General features: G+C 36.7%; 2 protein-coding genes across 15 annotated transcripts in view; one reads left to right on the forward strand and one right to left on the reverse strand.

The window, feature by feature from the left end:
• GPHN (gephyrin) overlaps positions 1-14,398 on the reverse strand; it is a 791,686-nt gene that overhangs the window by 694,790 nt on the left and 82,498 nt on the right. The window lies entirely within an intron of this gene.
• LOC117069451 (glycolipid transfer protein-like) lies at positions 8,286-8,904 on the forward strand. The gene has a single exon (XM_033187700.1). The coding sequence runs from the start codon at positions 8,341-8,343 to the stop codon at positions 8,902-8,904; it is 564 nt and encodes a 187-aa protein (XP_033043591.1). The 5' UTR covers positions 8,286-8,340.

The following is a 14,398-nucleotide window of genomic DNA, read 5'->3' on the forward strand; positions in this document are numbered from 1 at the left end:
AGAGACGGGGTTTCACCGCGTTAGCCAGGATGGTCTCGATCTCCTGACCTCATGATCCGCCCGTCTCGGCCTCCCAAAGTGCTGGGATTACAGGCTTGAGCCACCGCGCCCGGCCTCTCATGTAACTTCTAACAAACAAAAAGAGGGAAACATGTAACTAAATTACTAGTAAAAAATATCCCCTGCATATTCTTGAAGTATATTAGTTTCTTATTTGAAAAATTTCTATGCAAGGTTAAATTCACAATTATTAAAGCCGCTTTTATTACGTGAAGGGCTTCATAACTGATCAAGATTTTTTGCTTGACCAAATGTTAATAACGTTCCTAATACTTCTCCTAGGTCCATCTGTGCACTTTCTTGTAAAATTCAGTTTTAGCAAAAAACTCTGCTAAGTCACTATAGCAAAAACATCGATAACTGATCACCCTGGATATTTAATGGAATTCTTCATTCTCCACCATCCCCAGGATATGTCTGATTATCTTGGCCTGTCTTCAGAAAAAAATCCTTCTAGGTGAGTTTAGCCAGAATCACCTTTTAACTCTGATATTTCCTTTTAGTAATTTTCTATCCACTAACTCTTCAACCTCCTCACTGGCTACAAATTCTCACTTGCCCATGCTGTATGCTCTCCCTCACTGTAAAACCCCTTGTTAGTGGTCCTCACATCTATCGCAATGACCCTAAATAAAGTCTTCCTTAATGTACTTTAACAACTATCATTGAATAAATTTTTCCTTAACATTAGGAAAATTATTGTCTATTTCAATGGCAATAACAAAAATAATGGCTTGAAGAAGGATTTGAGAGGGCAAAGAGGACAAGATGGCTGACTAGACACAGCCAGGAAGTGCCTATGCCACCAAGAGAGACCAAAAAGCAAGTAAACAAACTAACTTCGAACAAATCTTCAGAGAGGAAACACCAAGAGTTGAAAGGCAACACAGACATCGAGACTGAAGAGAGGAAACTAGGAACCCTGTGTGGGGTTTCCGAATATGAGAACTAGTTCCCGCCACTGAATGGCTCCTAAGGAAGACAGCAGTGCTCTAAACTTGCTGAAATACAAAAGCGACGTGTCAGAGCCAAAGCCTATCTATCAGCCATTATACTTAAGAACCATCTATTGGTTGGCAGACCAAATTACAACACCAAAAATATTCTGCCAATATACATCACCTGTGAAACCCAGGGCAAGAATCCACTCACAAATAAAAATCCTGTACAGAGCCTTGGCCCTCTGAAAACACTTAGAAAAGAAGCCAATTGAGTATACTCAACTTAAACCACAGTTAAAGGAACACGAGCCCACTCAGATGAAAAAGAATCAGCAAAAGAACTCTGACAATTCAAAAAGTCACTGTCCTCTTATTTCCAAAAGAGTACACAAGCTCCTCAGCAATAGATCTTAACCAGATTGAAATGACTGAAATGACAGACAATTCAGAATCTAGATAACAAGGAAGTTCAATGGCTTTAGGAGAAAGGTGAAACCCAATTCAAGGAATCAAAGGAATCTAGTAAAACTATGCAAGAGCTGAAAGACAAAATAGCCATTTTCAAAAAGAACCAAATTGAACTTCTAAAATTGAAAAATTCACTACAAGAACTTCATAGTACAATCAGAAGCATTTACAGCAGAATAGACTAAGCTGAGAAAAGAAGCTCAGAGCTTGAAGACCAGTTTAGTTTTTTCAATTCAACTTAGACAAAAATAAGGAAAAAAGAATATTTAAAAAATGAAAAAAACTTCTGAAAAATATGGGATTATACGGACAACAAACCTAGGACTCATTGGCATTCCTGAGGCATTCCTGAGAGAGATAACAACTTAGGAAACATATTTGAAGACACAGTTCATGAAAAATACCCCAATCTCACTAGAGATATCAACATGCAAATTCAAGAAATACAGAAAACTCTTGTGAGATATCATACAAGATGACCATCCCCAAGACACACAGACATCAGATTCACCAAGGCCGATGTTAAAGAAAAAATCTTAAAGGCAGCTAGAGAGATGAGTCAGGTCACTTACAAAGAAAACCCCATCAAGATAGTAGCAGGCTACTCAGCAGAAACTTACAAGCCAGAAGAGATTGGAAACCAATTTTCAGCAGTCTTAAAAAGAATAAATTCCAATGAAGAATTTCATATCCCACCAAACTAAGCTTCAAATGCTAAAAAATTGTAACCACTAGACCAGCCTTATAAAAAGTCCATAAGGGAGTGCTAAACATGAAAGCTAAACAACAGTATTTGATACCACAAAAACACAATTAAGCATATAGCCCACAGACACTATAAAGAAGCTACACAAACAACTCTACAAAACAATCAGCTAAAAACACAATTTCAGGATCAAAACTTTACATATCAATGCCAACCTAGAATGTGAATGGAATAAAGACCCACTTAAAAGGCATAGGATGGCAAACTGAACAAAAAGACAAGATCCAACTGTCTGCTGTCTTCAAGAAGATGCATCTTACACGTAACAACACCCACAGCCTCAAATTAAAGGGAAAAAGAACTGCTATACAAATGGAAAATAATAAAGAGCAGGAGTTTTAATTCTAATATCAGATAAACCAGACTTTAAACTGAAAAGAATTAAGAAGGGCAAACAAGGGTATTACTTAGTGGCAAAGGGTTCAATTCAACAAGAAGACTTAACTACTTTAAGTCTATACACACCCAACAATGGAGCACCCAGACTCATAAAACAAGTTCTTCTTGACCTAAACAAAGACCTCAACAGCCACATAATAATACTGGGAGATGTCAACTCCCCAGTGACAGGACTAGGCAGATCATTGAGGGAGAAAACTACAAAGAAATTCCAGACTTAATCTCGACAGTCGACCAATGGGACCTAATAGACATCTATAGAATATTCCACCCAAAATCACAGAATATATATTTTTCTCATCTGCACAAGAAACATATTCTAAGATCAAACAAATGTTTTGGTCATAAAGCAGGTCTCAATAAATTCAAAAAAATCAAAATTATATTGAGCATGTTCTCACATCACAGTGCAATAAAAACAAAAACCAACACCAAGAAGATCTCTCAAAACTACACAAATACATGAAAATGAAGGAACTTGCTCCTGAATAAGTTTTGTGGAAACAATGAAATGAAGGCAGAAACCAAAAAACTATTCGAAATTTGCAAAAATGGAACCATATATTAACAAAATCTTTGGGATGGAACTAAAGCATGTTAAGAGGAAAGTTTACAGTGCCAAATGCATTCATAAAAAAATTAGAAAGATCTCAAATTAACAATCTAACTTTGTACCTAGAGGAACTAGAAAAAAAAAAGAAAAGCTAACAAAAGAAAAGAAATAACTAAGATCAGAACTGAATTAAATTAAGACTCAAAAATCCATACAAAAGATCAATGGAAAGAAGAGTAGGTTTATCAGAAGAATAAAAAAGATTGACAGGCTTTTCATTAGATTAACAAAGGAGAAAAAGGGAAGATCCAAATAAGCACAAATAGAAATGACGAAGATGACATTACAACTGATCCCACAGAAATACAAAAGATCCTCAGAGACTATCATGAACATCTCTATGAACACAAATTAGAAATCTAAAGGAAATAAATTTATGGGAACACACAATCTGAACCAGGAAGAAAGTGAAAACCTGAACAGACCAATAACAACTTCCAAATTTGAGTCAGTAATTAAAACCTACCAACAACAACAAAAAAAGCCATGGACTAGAAGGATTCACAGCTGAATTCTACCACACATACAAATAAGAACTGGCACCAATCCTACCGAAAATATTTCCAAAAAAAATTGAGGAGGAGGGACTCCCCCTGCTCCCTAACTCATTCTACAAGACCAGAATTATCCTGATACCAAAATCTGGCAAAGACACAACAAAAAAGAAAACTTCAGGCCAATATCCCAAATGAACACAAACATAAAACCCGAAAAAAAAAAAAAAAAAAACTAGCGAAATGAATCCAGCAGCACATTAAAAAGTTAATTCACCATGATCGAGTAGGCTTTATTCCTGGATGCAGGGTTGGTTCAACATATGCACATCAATAAATGTGATTCACCACATACATAGAATCAAAAACAAAAAGCATATGATCATCTCAATAGACAGAAAAAGCTTTCTACAAAATCTAACACCTATTTATGATAAAAACCCTCAATAAACAAGGCTTTGAAGGAACATACCTCACAATAATAAGAGCTATCGATGACAAACCCACAGCCAACATCATACTGAATGAGTAAAAGATGGAGTCATTATCCTTGAGAACTAGAATGAGACAAGGCTGCACACTCTCAGCACTCCTATTCAACACAGTACTAAAAGTGCTAGTCAGAATAATCAGACAAAAGAAAGAAATAAAATACATTCAAATAGGAAAGGAAGTCAGTCATATTATCTCTCTTCACTGATGATATGATTCCATACCTAGAAAACACTAAAGATGCTGCCAAAAGGCTCCTGGAACTAATAACTTAAGTTTCAGGATATAAAATCAATGTACAAAAATCAATAGCACTTCTACACACCAAAAACATTCTACCTGAGAGCCAAATCAAGAACACACACCAATTTCCAACAGCAAAAACCTATGCATACATCTAACCAAGGAGGTGAAAGATCTCTACAAGAACTACAAAACACTGCTGAAATAAATGAAAGACAAGACAAATAAATGAAAATAGATTCCATGCCCATGAACTGGAAGAATCAATATTGTTAAAATGGCTATACTGGCCAAAGCAATTTATAAATTCAATGCTATTTCTATAAAACTACCAACATCATTTTTTGCAAAATTAGAAAAACCTATTCTAATATTCACATGGAACAAAGGCAGAACCCAAATCACCAAAGCAATACTAAGCAAAAAGAACATTACCTGATTTCAAACTATACTATAAGGCTATAGTAACCAAAATAGCATGGGACTGGTACAAAAACAGACACGTAGACCAATGGAACAGAATAAAGAACCCAGAAATAAAGCCGTATACCCAGAACCATCTGATTTGCAACAAAGTCAACAAAAGGAAGCAGTGAGGAAAGGACTCCCTGTTCAAAAGAAGAATGAGGCTAGTCTCTACTTTCACCATATACAAAAATTAACTCAAGATGGATTAAAGATGTAAATATAAGACCTCCAACTACAAAAATCCTACAAGAAAACCGAGGAAATGCACTTCTTGACATCAGGTTTGGCAAAGAATTTATGACTAAGTACCCAAAAGCAATTATAACAAAAATGAAAATTGACAAATGGGACCTAATTAAACTAAAGAGCTCTGCACAGCAAAATAAATTATCAACAGTAAACAGCCTAGAGAATGGGAGAAAATATTCACAAACTATGCATCCGACAAAGGTCTAATATCCAGAATCTATAAGAAACTTAAATCAAAAAATTTTTTTAACCAAATTTTTTTTGATTCAAAAAAAACTCCTTTAAAAAATGGGGCCAGGAGCGGTGGCTCACACCTGTAATCCTAGCACTTTGGGAGGCCGAGGCAGGCGGATCACGAGGTCAGCAGATCGAGACCATCCTGGCTAACACGGTGAAACCCCGTCTCCACTAAAAATATAAAAACTTAGCTGGGTGTGGTGGTGGGCATCTGTAGTCCCAGCTACTGGGGAGGCTGAGGCAGGAGAATGGCGTGAACCCGGGAGGTGGAGCTTGCAGTGAGCAGATCATGCCATTGCACTCCAGCCTGGGCGACAGAGCGAGACTCCATCTCAAAAAAAAAAAAAAATCGGCAAAGGATATGAATAGACACTTATCAAAAGAAGACATTACAAGTGGCCAAGAAACAAATGAAAAACTGTTCATCATCACTAATCATCAGAGAAACGCAAATCAAAACTACAACAATATACCATCTTACACCAGTCAGAATGGTGATTATTAAAAAGTCAAAAAATAATAAATGCTGATAAGTCTGGGGAGAAAAGAGAACACATACACACTCTTGGTGGGAATGCAAGTTAGTTCAGCCACTGTGGAAAGCAGTTGAGAGATTTCTCAAAAACTTATAACAGGACTACTGTTTGACCCAGCTATCCCATTACTGGGTATATACCCAAAGGCAAATAAATAATCCTACAAAAAAGACATATGCACTCATATGTTCATTGCATCACTATTCACAATTGCAAAGATATAGAACCAACCTAGGTGCCCATCAGTGGGAGAGTCGATACAGCAAATGTGGCACATATACACCATGGAATACTACGCAGTCATAAAAAGACTGAAATGTGTCCTTTGCAGCAACATGGATGTAGCTGGAGGCCATTATCCTAATTAACACAGGAACAGAAAACCAAATATCATATGTTCTCACTTATAAGCGTGACCTAAATAATGGAATACATATGGACAGAAAGATGAGAACAATAGACACTTAGAGATGTCTAAAGAAGGGAGAGGGAAGGGAAGGGAAAATGGGCTGAAGAACTACCTATCAGGTATTATGCTCAGTACCTGGGTGACAGGATCATCTATATTCCAAACCTCAGCATCATGCAATATACCCATGTAACAAATTTGCTCAGGTACCCCCGAATCTAAAATAAGAAATTATTTTAAAAATATATATATAGGTTTAAAACTAAAGAATAAATCATTTTAAATCAGAGATATGCATGTCTGAGTATATATACAGTTACATATTGGAATATTTTTCTAACGAAAAGAGTAAAATCTGTTTTTCCAAAATATCTTTTTAAAAAGAGGAACTTACAAGTTTATATTTTAATTATACTCAAATTATAGCCAGAAAAAATATTTCAGTCAGTGAATAGTGTTCCATAACCTAGTGTCTGCAAAGCAACTATTTTAATATTTCTAGTATTAAAATTCTAATATTCAGTTAGGTTTGTGGGTATCTATTCACATCTGAATGCATACATATACATATGCATACAAATATCTGTATACATATTCTATATAGTATGTTTTTCAATTTTTGTTAAGAGAATAACTTTGGAAAATAATCTTCAATTAGAGTAGAATAAAAAAAAAGCATTAAATGGCATATACATTCCTGCTGTAGATGTTTACAAATGCAGGTGCCAGTACCAGAGTTCCTACAAACCAATCATGATACTACCACCTATATTACTGCCTATACTTTGTAGCCCTACAAAGGACTCTGACACATGAGGACTCTATGAGTCAGAATTCCTCATGTATAAAATAGGATAAAATGCTACCTATAGTTCATGCAATGTTATGAGAATTAAATGAGCTAATCCAATTAAAGTGCTTACTCTGATAGGTTAATATTAAAAACAAGTGTTCATTCCCCAAGACCTAAATTAAGAGACATATTTTGTCATAGTGGACAATATACATAAAGAAGTGCACATAAAGGACAGTGAAATATGTCTCATATAATATTAACATTAATCATGAGATGTATAATCAAACTGTTAGATGTGAAGAAATAGCAGTTTCCATCTTTATAATTTTTAGATTTGAGGAAATATGATTCCTTCATTACAACTACAACTGACCTATATAGAAATAGAATAAAAATTTAAAAATTTTGTTTGTTACTAAAATGACCTAATTTATCAAGTATTTATTTACCAAGATAAATATTTAAATATATCATTTGATAATATCTAAGACAAAACAGAAATATAGTTACAAGGTACAATCAATATAAGGTTTAAAATTCCATTCCCTTCATCATACAAAAATAGGAATTGTGTATAAAACGCTACATAAAAATACTTAGCATAGCACTGTTCATAATCGAAAACTGGATATATCTATATATCTAATGTCCTACTGCTGAAGATCACTTATGATACAGGCATTCAGTGGAAAATTATATAACCATTTTAAACGACTTTGAATTAAATTTTTGGTGGCAAAGGAAAATGTTCATAAAGTTGAAAAAAGCAAGGAACAAAAGTGTTCCTACAGTATGATTCAAAGTTTATAAAATAGTATAAATGTGTGTGCATACACACACAAAATAAAAACCCTGAAAATGTATATATCAAAATATTACTATTTCTGGATAGAGGGATTACAGGGATTTTATAACTTTCTTCTTGTGTGTATTTCCCATACTCTTTTTTGTAATCTAAAAGTTAAAAGATTTCAAATTCCTGTTTTAGTTTTTACCCATATATAAACTTTGTAGCAGGAGGATTTCATAGACACTAAGAATCCAAATATGATCCCATGTTTAAGAATACAATTTTTTCGACGCTAGCATCCCCGGAACCTGTGGCGGGTGGCTGTGACGACCCCAGCGCTGACGGCGGCTGGGGCATCACTGCAGGCCTCGACCCCGAAATGGCGCTGCTGGCTGAACACTTGCTGAAGCCGCTGCCCGCGGACAATCAGATCGAGACTAGGCACTTCCTCGAGGCGGTGTCCCACCTGCCGCCCTTCTTCGATTGCCTTGGGTCCCCATTGTTTACTCCCATCAAGGCAGACATAAGCGGCAACATCACGAAAATCAAAGCCGTGTACGAAACCAACCCAGCCAAGTTCCGGACCCTGCAGAACATCCTGGAGGTGGAGAAAGAAATGTATGGAGCAGAGTGGCCCAAAGTAGAGGCCACACTGGCGCTGGTGTGGCGGAAAAGAGGCCTCCGCTTCATCCAGGTCTTCCTCCAGAGCACCTGTGACGGGGAGCAGGACGAGAACCACCCCAACCTCATCTGCGTCAATGCCACCAAGGCCTACGAGATGGCCCCCAAGAAGTACCATGGCTGGATCATGCAGATCTTCCAGGCAGCACTGTACGCAGCCCCCTATAAAACGGACTTCCTGAAAGCACTCTCCAAGGGGCAAAATGTGACAGAGGAGGAGTGCCTGCAGAAGCTCCGCCTCTTCCTAGTCAACCGTCGATGACTACACGGCCACCATCGATGTCATCTATGAGATGTACACCCAGATGATGGCCGAGCTTAAGTATAAGGTGTAGGCCTTCTCACCGCTGGACACGCCCCCGACTCGTGGCCACACGGAGAAACAGGCAAACCAGAATCACTGTGAATCAAGTCTGTGAGCTGCCCCTGGCTTGCGTCCCCCAGAGCGGCCCAGAGTCCTGCCAGAGTCTGCAGGGGACAGCCCTTGTTTTTTAAGTCTTTTTTTTTTTCTTTTTTTGGCCTATTCTAAAGGACCAATAAATAATGATCTTACTTCCAAATCTTGGAATTTCACAACAGCACAGACTGAGTTTATAGCTTCATTTCAGGGTGGTAAAAATCGATTAACACTTCTGATGAGTCAAGTCCCAGGGATTTTTGGTTTTGTTTTGTCGCCAACGAGGAACACAGCTCTGGGGGAATGGTGTCATCCACCTCATTTTAAAAATAAGCACATAATGGCCGGACGCCGTGGCTCACGCCTGTAATCCCAGCACTTTGGTGGAAGCCAAGGTGGGCGGATCACCTGAGGTCGGGAGTTTGAGACCAGCCTGGCCAACATGGTGAAACCCCAACTCTACTAAAAATATAAAAAATTAGTCAGGCGTGGTGTGCACGCCTGCAGTTCCAGCTACTCAGGAGGCTGAGGCAGGAGAATCGCTTGAACCCGGGAGGTAGAGGTTGCAGTGAGCTGAGATCGCACCATTGCATTCCAGCCTGGGCAACAAGAGACTGGTCTCAAAAAAGGGTGGGGGGGGGGGTGGACCAATTGAGGTCAGAGTTTGAGACCAGTCTGACCAACATGGTGAAGTCTCTACTAAAAATATAAAATTAGCCAGGCACGGTAGCACAAGCCTGTAATCCCATCTTCTTGGGAGGGTGAGGCAGGAGAATCGCGGGAGGGTGAGGCAGGAGAATCGCTAGAAACCTTAGGTGGAAGTTACAGTAGCCAAGATCGCACCACTGCATTCCAGTCTGGGCAACAAGAGCGAAACTCCGTCTCAAAAAAATAAAAAGCACGTGACCTTATGAGCCTCTTGCTGTATTGCTATTTTGGTTATTTTAAGGACTACAAAGAGTTTGACTTGAAATGATGCAGGGCCTCTATGTGGGATTTTTTTTTTTTTTTAAAGCAAACTGATGTGTATTCTCATGTGGTCTGCATAGTCCCGTCTCACAGCACTATTGTAAACCCTGCTCTTTCTGTCTCGCTAGACAGGTTTGTTTGTTTTCTTTTTTGTGTTTTCATTGTTGTTGTTGTTGTTGTTGTTTTACAGCTGAAACCAACCAGCAAGCCCTTGATGACCAAGAGGAGTTTCTTTCAAAGCTATAGGGCACAAACAAATTGACCACAGATGACTCTGTTTTCATTCTTCTGCAGAATTATTTCCTTCAGGGACAGATATTTCAACCTAAGAAACTACCTACTGTTTGTATTCTCTTGACAGGGAGAGATGAACCCTTCAGCTGCTAAGATTCAAGAAAACGCCTCACTGCCTTAACCTTAACTGTTCTTCCTGGAGCTAAAAAAAGCTGTATTTTTTAAAGTGCTGGGGCAAACAAAGCAACCCCAAAAGAACTGATGTGTGTTTTAAAAGAAAAAACCCAATGAGGAACAACTGATGATTTTTATGCATAAACTAAATAACCCTTAATAAATAAATCTCTATTTTGGAATAAAAAAATATAATTTTTTCAATTTTTTTTAAAAAATACATTCTCAGTGACACCTATCTTAGCCTTGTAAGCTTGATATGTTTAACAGAGAGAACCAAAATTGAACACTGGATCAAAAAACAATTTCTTCTTGGGAGAGGAGGGGAACTAGACCAAGAGCAAATATCGATAATATTGAAATATATGAATTAATCTGTAACTCTTATTTCAAAATGTTCAATAACTCTTGGCACAGAGATGACTTTTTATTGGCTTTTTATTGAACACTATGTGATTCTTAACACTGTCATCTTCCACCCCCCTCCTTAATATATATGAATCCAAGAAGCTTGCAAGTCATATTAAAATATTCTTTCTTTCGTTTGGCAGAAATTTGTACTTTTGACCTTGAATTTTCCCTACTACCTAATCAAACAGTTTTATCATAAATAAACATTTACTACTGCAGGCATTAAAATGGAATAGGACTTAATAACTAGTAAAATTCCTTCCTAACTTCAGGTTTTATGAAGATCTAAGTAACTGATGAAAAATTGAATAACATGAAAAAACAAAATTCATATTCACATTTCAAGTTGTATGTGTCAAAGCACTGGTGCTGAAACAGAATAGATTATCTTCTAATTTCACATCACTGAGTTATTCACTGCAGTAATGAGGAAACATATTATTGAGAAAGTTATACTGGAAAATTACCTAACATTCTCTGACAAGAAAAAAAAACTAACAATAAAAAGAAAAGCAGGCAAATGGGATGAAAAAATTATGAATTAGTATGGTGGTTTTTTATTACAAAGCTAAATATAGGGACAGATGTTTTTCACTTTGATCACTCTCACACTGTTGCACTGAAAATAAAGAAAACAATAATACATAGAACGCAAGAACACTGATCAACACAATCTACAATATTTACATAGAAATTATTAGTCACAAAGGATTTTGGAGTATTCATTTAGTTAAGCAGTAACATTTCCTGAGGGCTTTCTATGTGGTAGGAACTTTGCTGGTTATCAGAAATGGAAAAAATGAAAAGCCACAATTCTTGCCCTCAACAAGATCATACACAGGGAGGTTTACACATCTACCACCTGTGATAAATCAGCCCAATTACATGGGCACCAAATCTAAAATGATAATCACTATGTTGCCTAGTAAAGTTAGATTATTTGGTTTAAAAATTCCCTCTTAATTTTTTGGTTTTACAATGCAGTTAAGATGTATGATTAATGAGATGCATTGAAAAACAAGATGAGAGGCCGGGCGCGGTGGCTCAAGCCTGTAATCCCAGCACTTTGGGAGGCCGAGACGGGCGGATCACGAGGTCAGAAGATCAAGGCCATCCTGGCTAACACGGTGAAACCCCGTCTCTACTAAAAAATACAAAAAAACTAGCCGGGCGAGGTGGTGGGCGCCTGTAGTCCCAGCTACTCGGGAGACTGAGGCAGGAGAATGGCGTGAACCCGGGAGGCGGAGCTTGCAGTGAGCCGAGATCCAGCCACTGCACTCCAGCCTGGGCGACAGCGCGAGACTCCGTCTCAAAAAAAAAAAAAAAAAAAAGAAAAAGAGAAACAAGATGAGTACATTACAAAAGTATTGTATATGGGGAAAATCTTTGTATTTCAGCAATTTTTAATATTTACTTGAATTTTTCACTCTCCCACAAAACACCCACTACTTGGAGTCCTATTGCACAAATGTCAATCTATTGTTGGTTTTTCTTATTCCATAATAAGAAATTCATATATTTACATTAAAACACTACCATGTTCCATCTTTATGACTTCCAATTAATGGTGCTATGCTTTAGTTCCCAGTATTACAAAGGCAGAATAAATTTTTAAATAGTACTGGAAAAAACGGTCATATGAATGAGTGAGTATATGAATCCTGAAAACTAAAGAGGTTGCCCCTTCACCACCACTTTCCTATTCCAAAAAGACTAGAATCACTGAAGGTATTTGATGTAAAAAATGAGTACCTTTGAAATAGTTCATCTCCTACATCCTCATAAGCCAACTTGATGAAATCTTACTGATTCTAAAAGCCTCCATTTAGAAACCATCACCTAACGCCCTTCTGTGGTCTCCAAAATAATCTTCCCTCTGAATATCCATTACATCTGGGTGGCACTACCCTTACGCTACTTATCTCAAACTACTTTAAATTTAGTTATTTGAGCAAAACACCTTTAACCCTTTTAGATGGAAATAGCTCCTAAGGGCAAACGACATGTCTTGATATCAGTTACACTACTTTAGTGTTGTCCTCAAACACTCATTGACTGTGTAACACTGTGCAAGGAACTTAACCTCTTTATCATATAGTATGTGTTATAATACCTACCTCACAGGATTGCTGTGACCAATAAATGAACACATATTAAATACACAGAAATACAATCAATCCTCATCCACAGATTCCACATTTGTGAATTTGCCTACTCAATAAAATTTATGTGTAATCCAACATCAATATTCGTAGCACTCTGGCAATAATTTGTGGAAATGTGCAGAGGGGGAGAATTTTGAGTCACCTGATTTGCATCCTGTCAGCTGAAACTGAACAAAGTAATGCTCTGCTTTGTTTCTGCTCCCATACTATAAAGGAGTATTCTTTTCACAGTCTATTAAGTGCAACAATGTTCTCATTTTTGTGCTTTTTGTTGATGATGTGGCTATTTAGAATGCCCAAGTGCTGTCTAGTGTTCCTAAGCACAAGATGCCTGTGATAGGCCTTAGGGAGGAAATATGTGTGTTACAAAAGCTTCCTTCAGGCATGAGTCATACTGCTGTGGGACATGAGTCCAATATTAATGAATCAACAATATATATATATTAAATAAGGTATCTTTAAATAGAAACACACATTTTAGTGATGTATTGATACATGGACAAAAATATTGTGACCGGAGGCTTATAGGAACCTAACATTGTAATTCCAGTAAGAGCTAATTTATTATTCACTGCTACTTCACAGAACAAATCTACTTCAAGTAGTGAGAAGCAACTGTACTTAGAGTACTGACAAATACATAGCAAGCTAAGGAACTATCAACTACCATCACAATTGTATTGTTAATAGCACATGGTAGGTACTTGAACATCTGTTAAAACAGTGCCTGAATAAAATAAAAATAAGGACTAGATTTTAAAAAGGAAGAAAATTTCCAAATTATTTTTATATGACAGTTATATAACATTGGCCCCAAAACTTCACAAAACTGCACAGTAGACTGCACAAATAAAACACACTAAAGAATAACAATGCAAAAACTTTAAATGAGATAATATGCAAAAGAATCCAAAACACTAAAAAAATTTAAAAGAGGGGTACATTCCAGAAGTTCAAAGGTTTTTCATATTACAAATGCATTAATAAAATCCATTATATTAATGGAAGATTATATGTTTATTTTCATAACTGCTGAAAACTCAAGTGACATAAGTCAACATCATTCATAATTACCAAAATAAAAATTGTTAAGTTTACATAGAAATTAAGAGGTATTTGTTAGCCTGAATATATATAGATACAGATATAAAGATATACACATGTGTCTGTACTTGCCCAATTAGCCAGCAACTTACTTAACTGGAAATATTAGATACTTTCTCATTAAAATAAGGAATAAGACAAGGATGTCCACTATCTCTTCTATTATTTAATATCTTTTGGTGTTATTAAACAACACAATTAGAGAAAACATTAGAGGCCAAAAATGGAAGAAAAAGGAGGAAAGCAATCTTTATTTGCAAACAATATAATTTTTCTATCAGGAAGACAAAAACAAAAACAAC

This window comes from Trachypithecus francoisi, unplaced genomic scaffold (genome assembly GCF_009764315.1).
Source record: "Trachypithecus francoisi isolate TF-2019V2 unplaced genomic scaffold, Tfra_2.0 Lachesis_group3, whole genome shotgun sequence".
Taxonomy (NCBI): Eukaryota; Metazoa; Chordata; class Mammalia; order Primates; family Cercopithecidae; genus Trachypithecus; species Trachypithecus francoisi.

What these genes read in the sequence shown, in the direction of transcription:
- LOC117069451 (XM_033187700.1), top strand. Translation starts at nt 8,341, where the DNA reads ATGGCGCTGCTGGCTGAACACTTGCTGAAGCCGCTGCCCGCGGACAAT.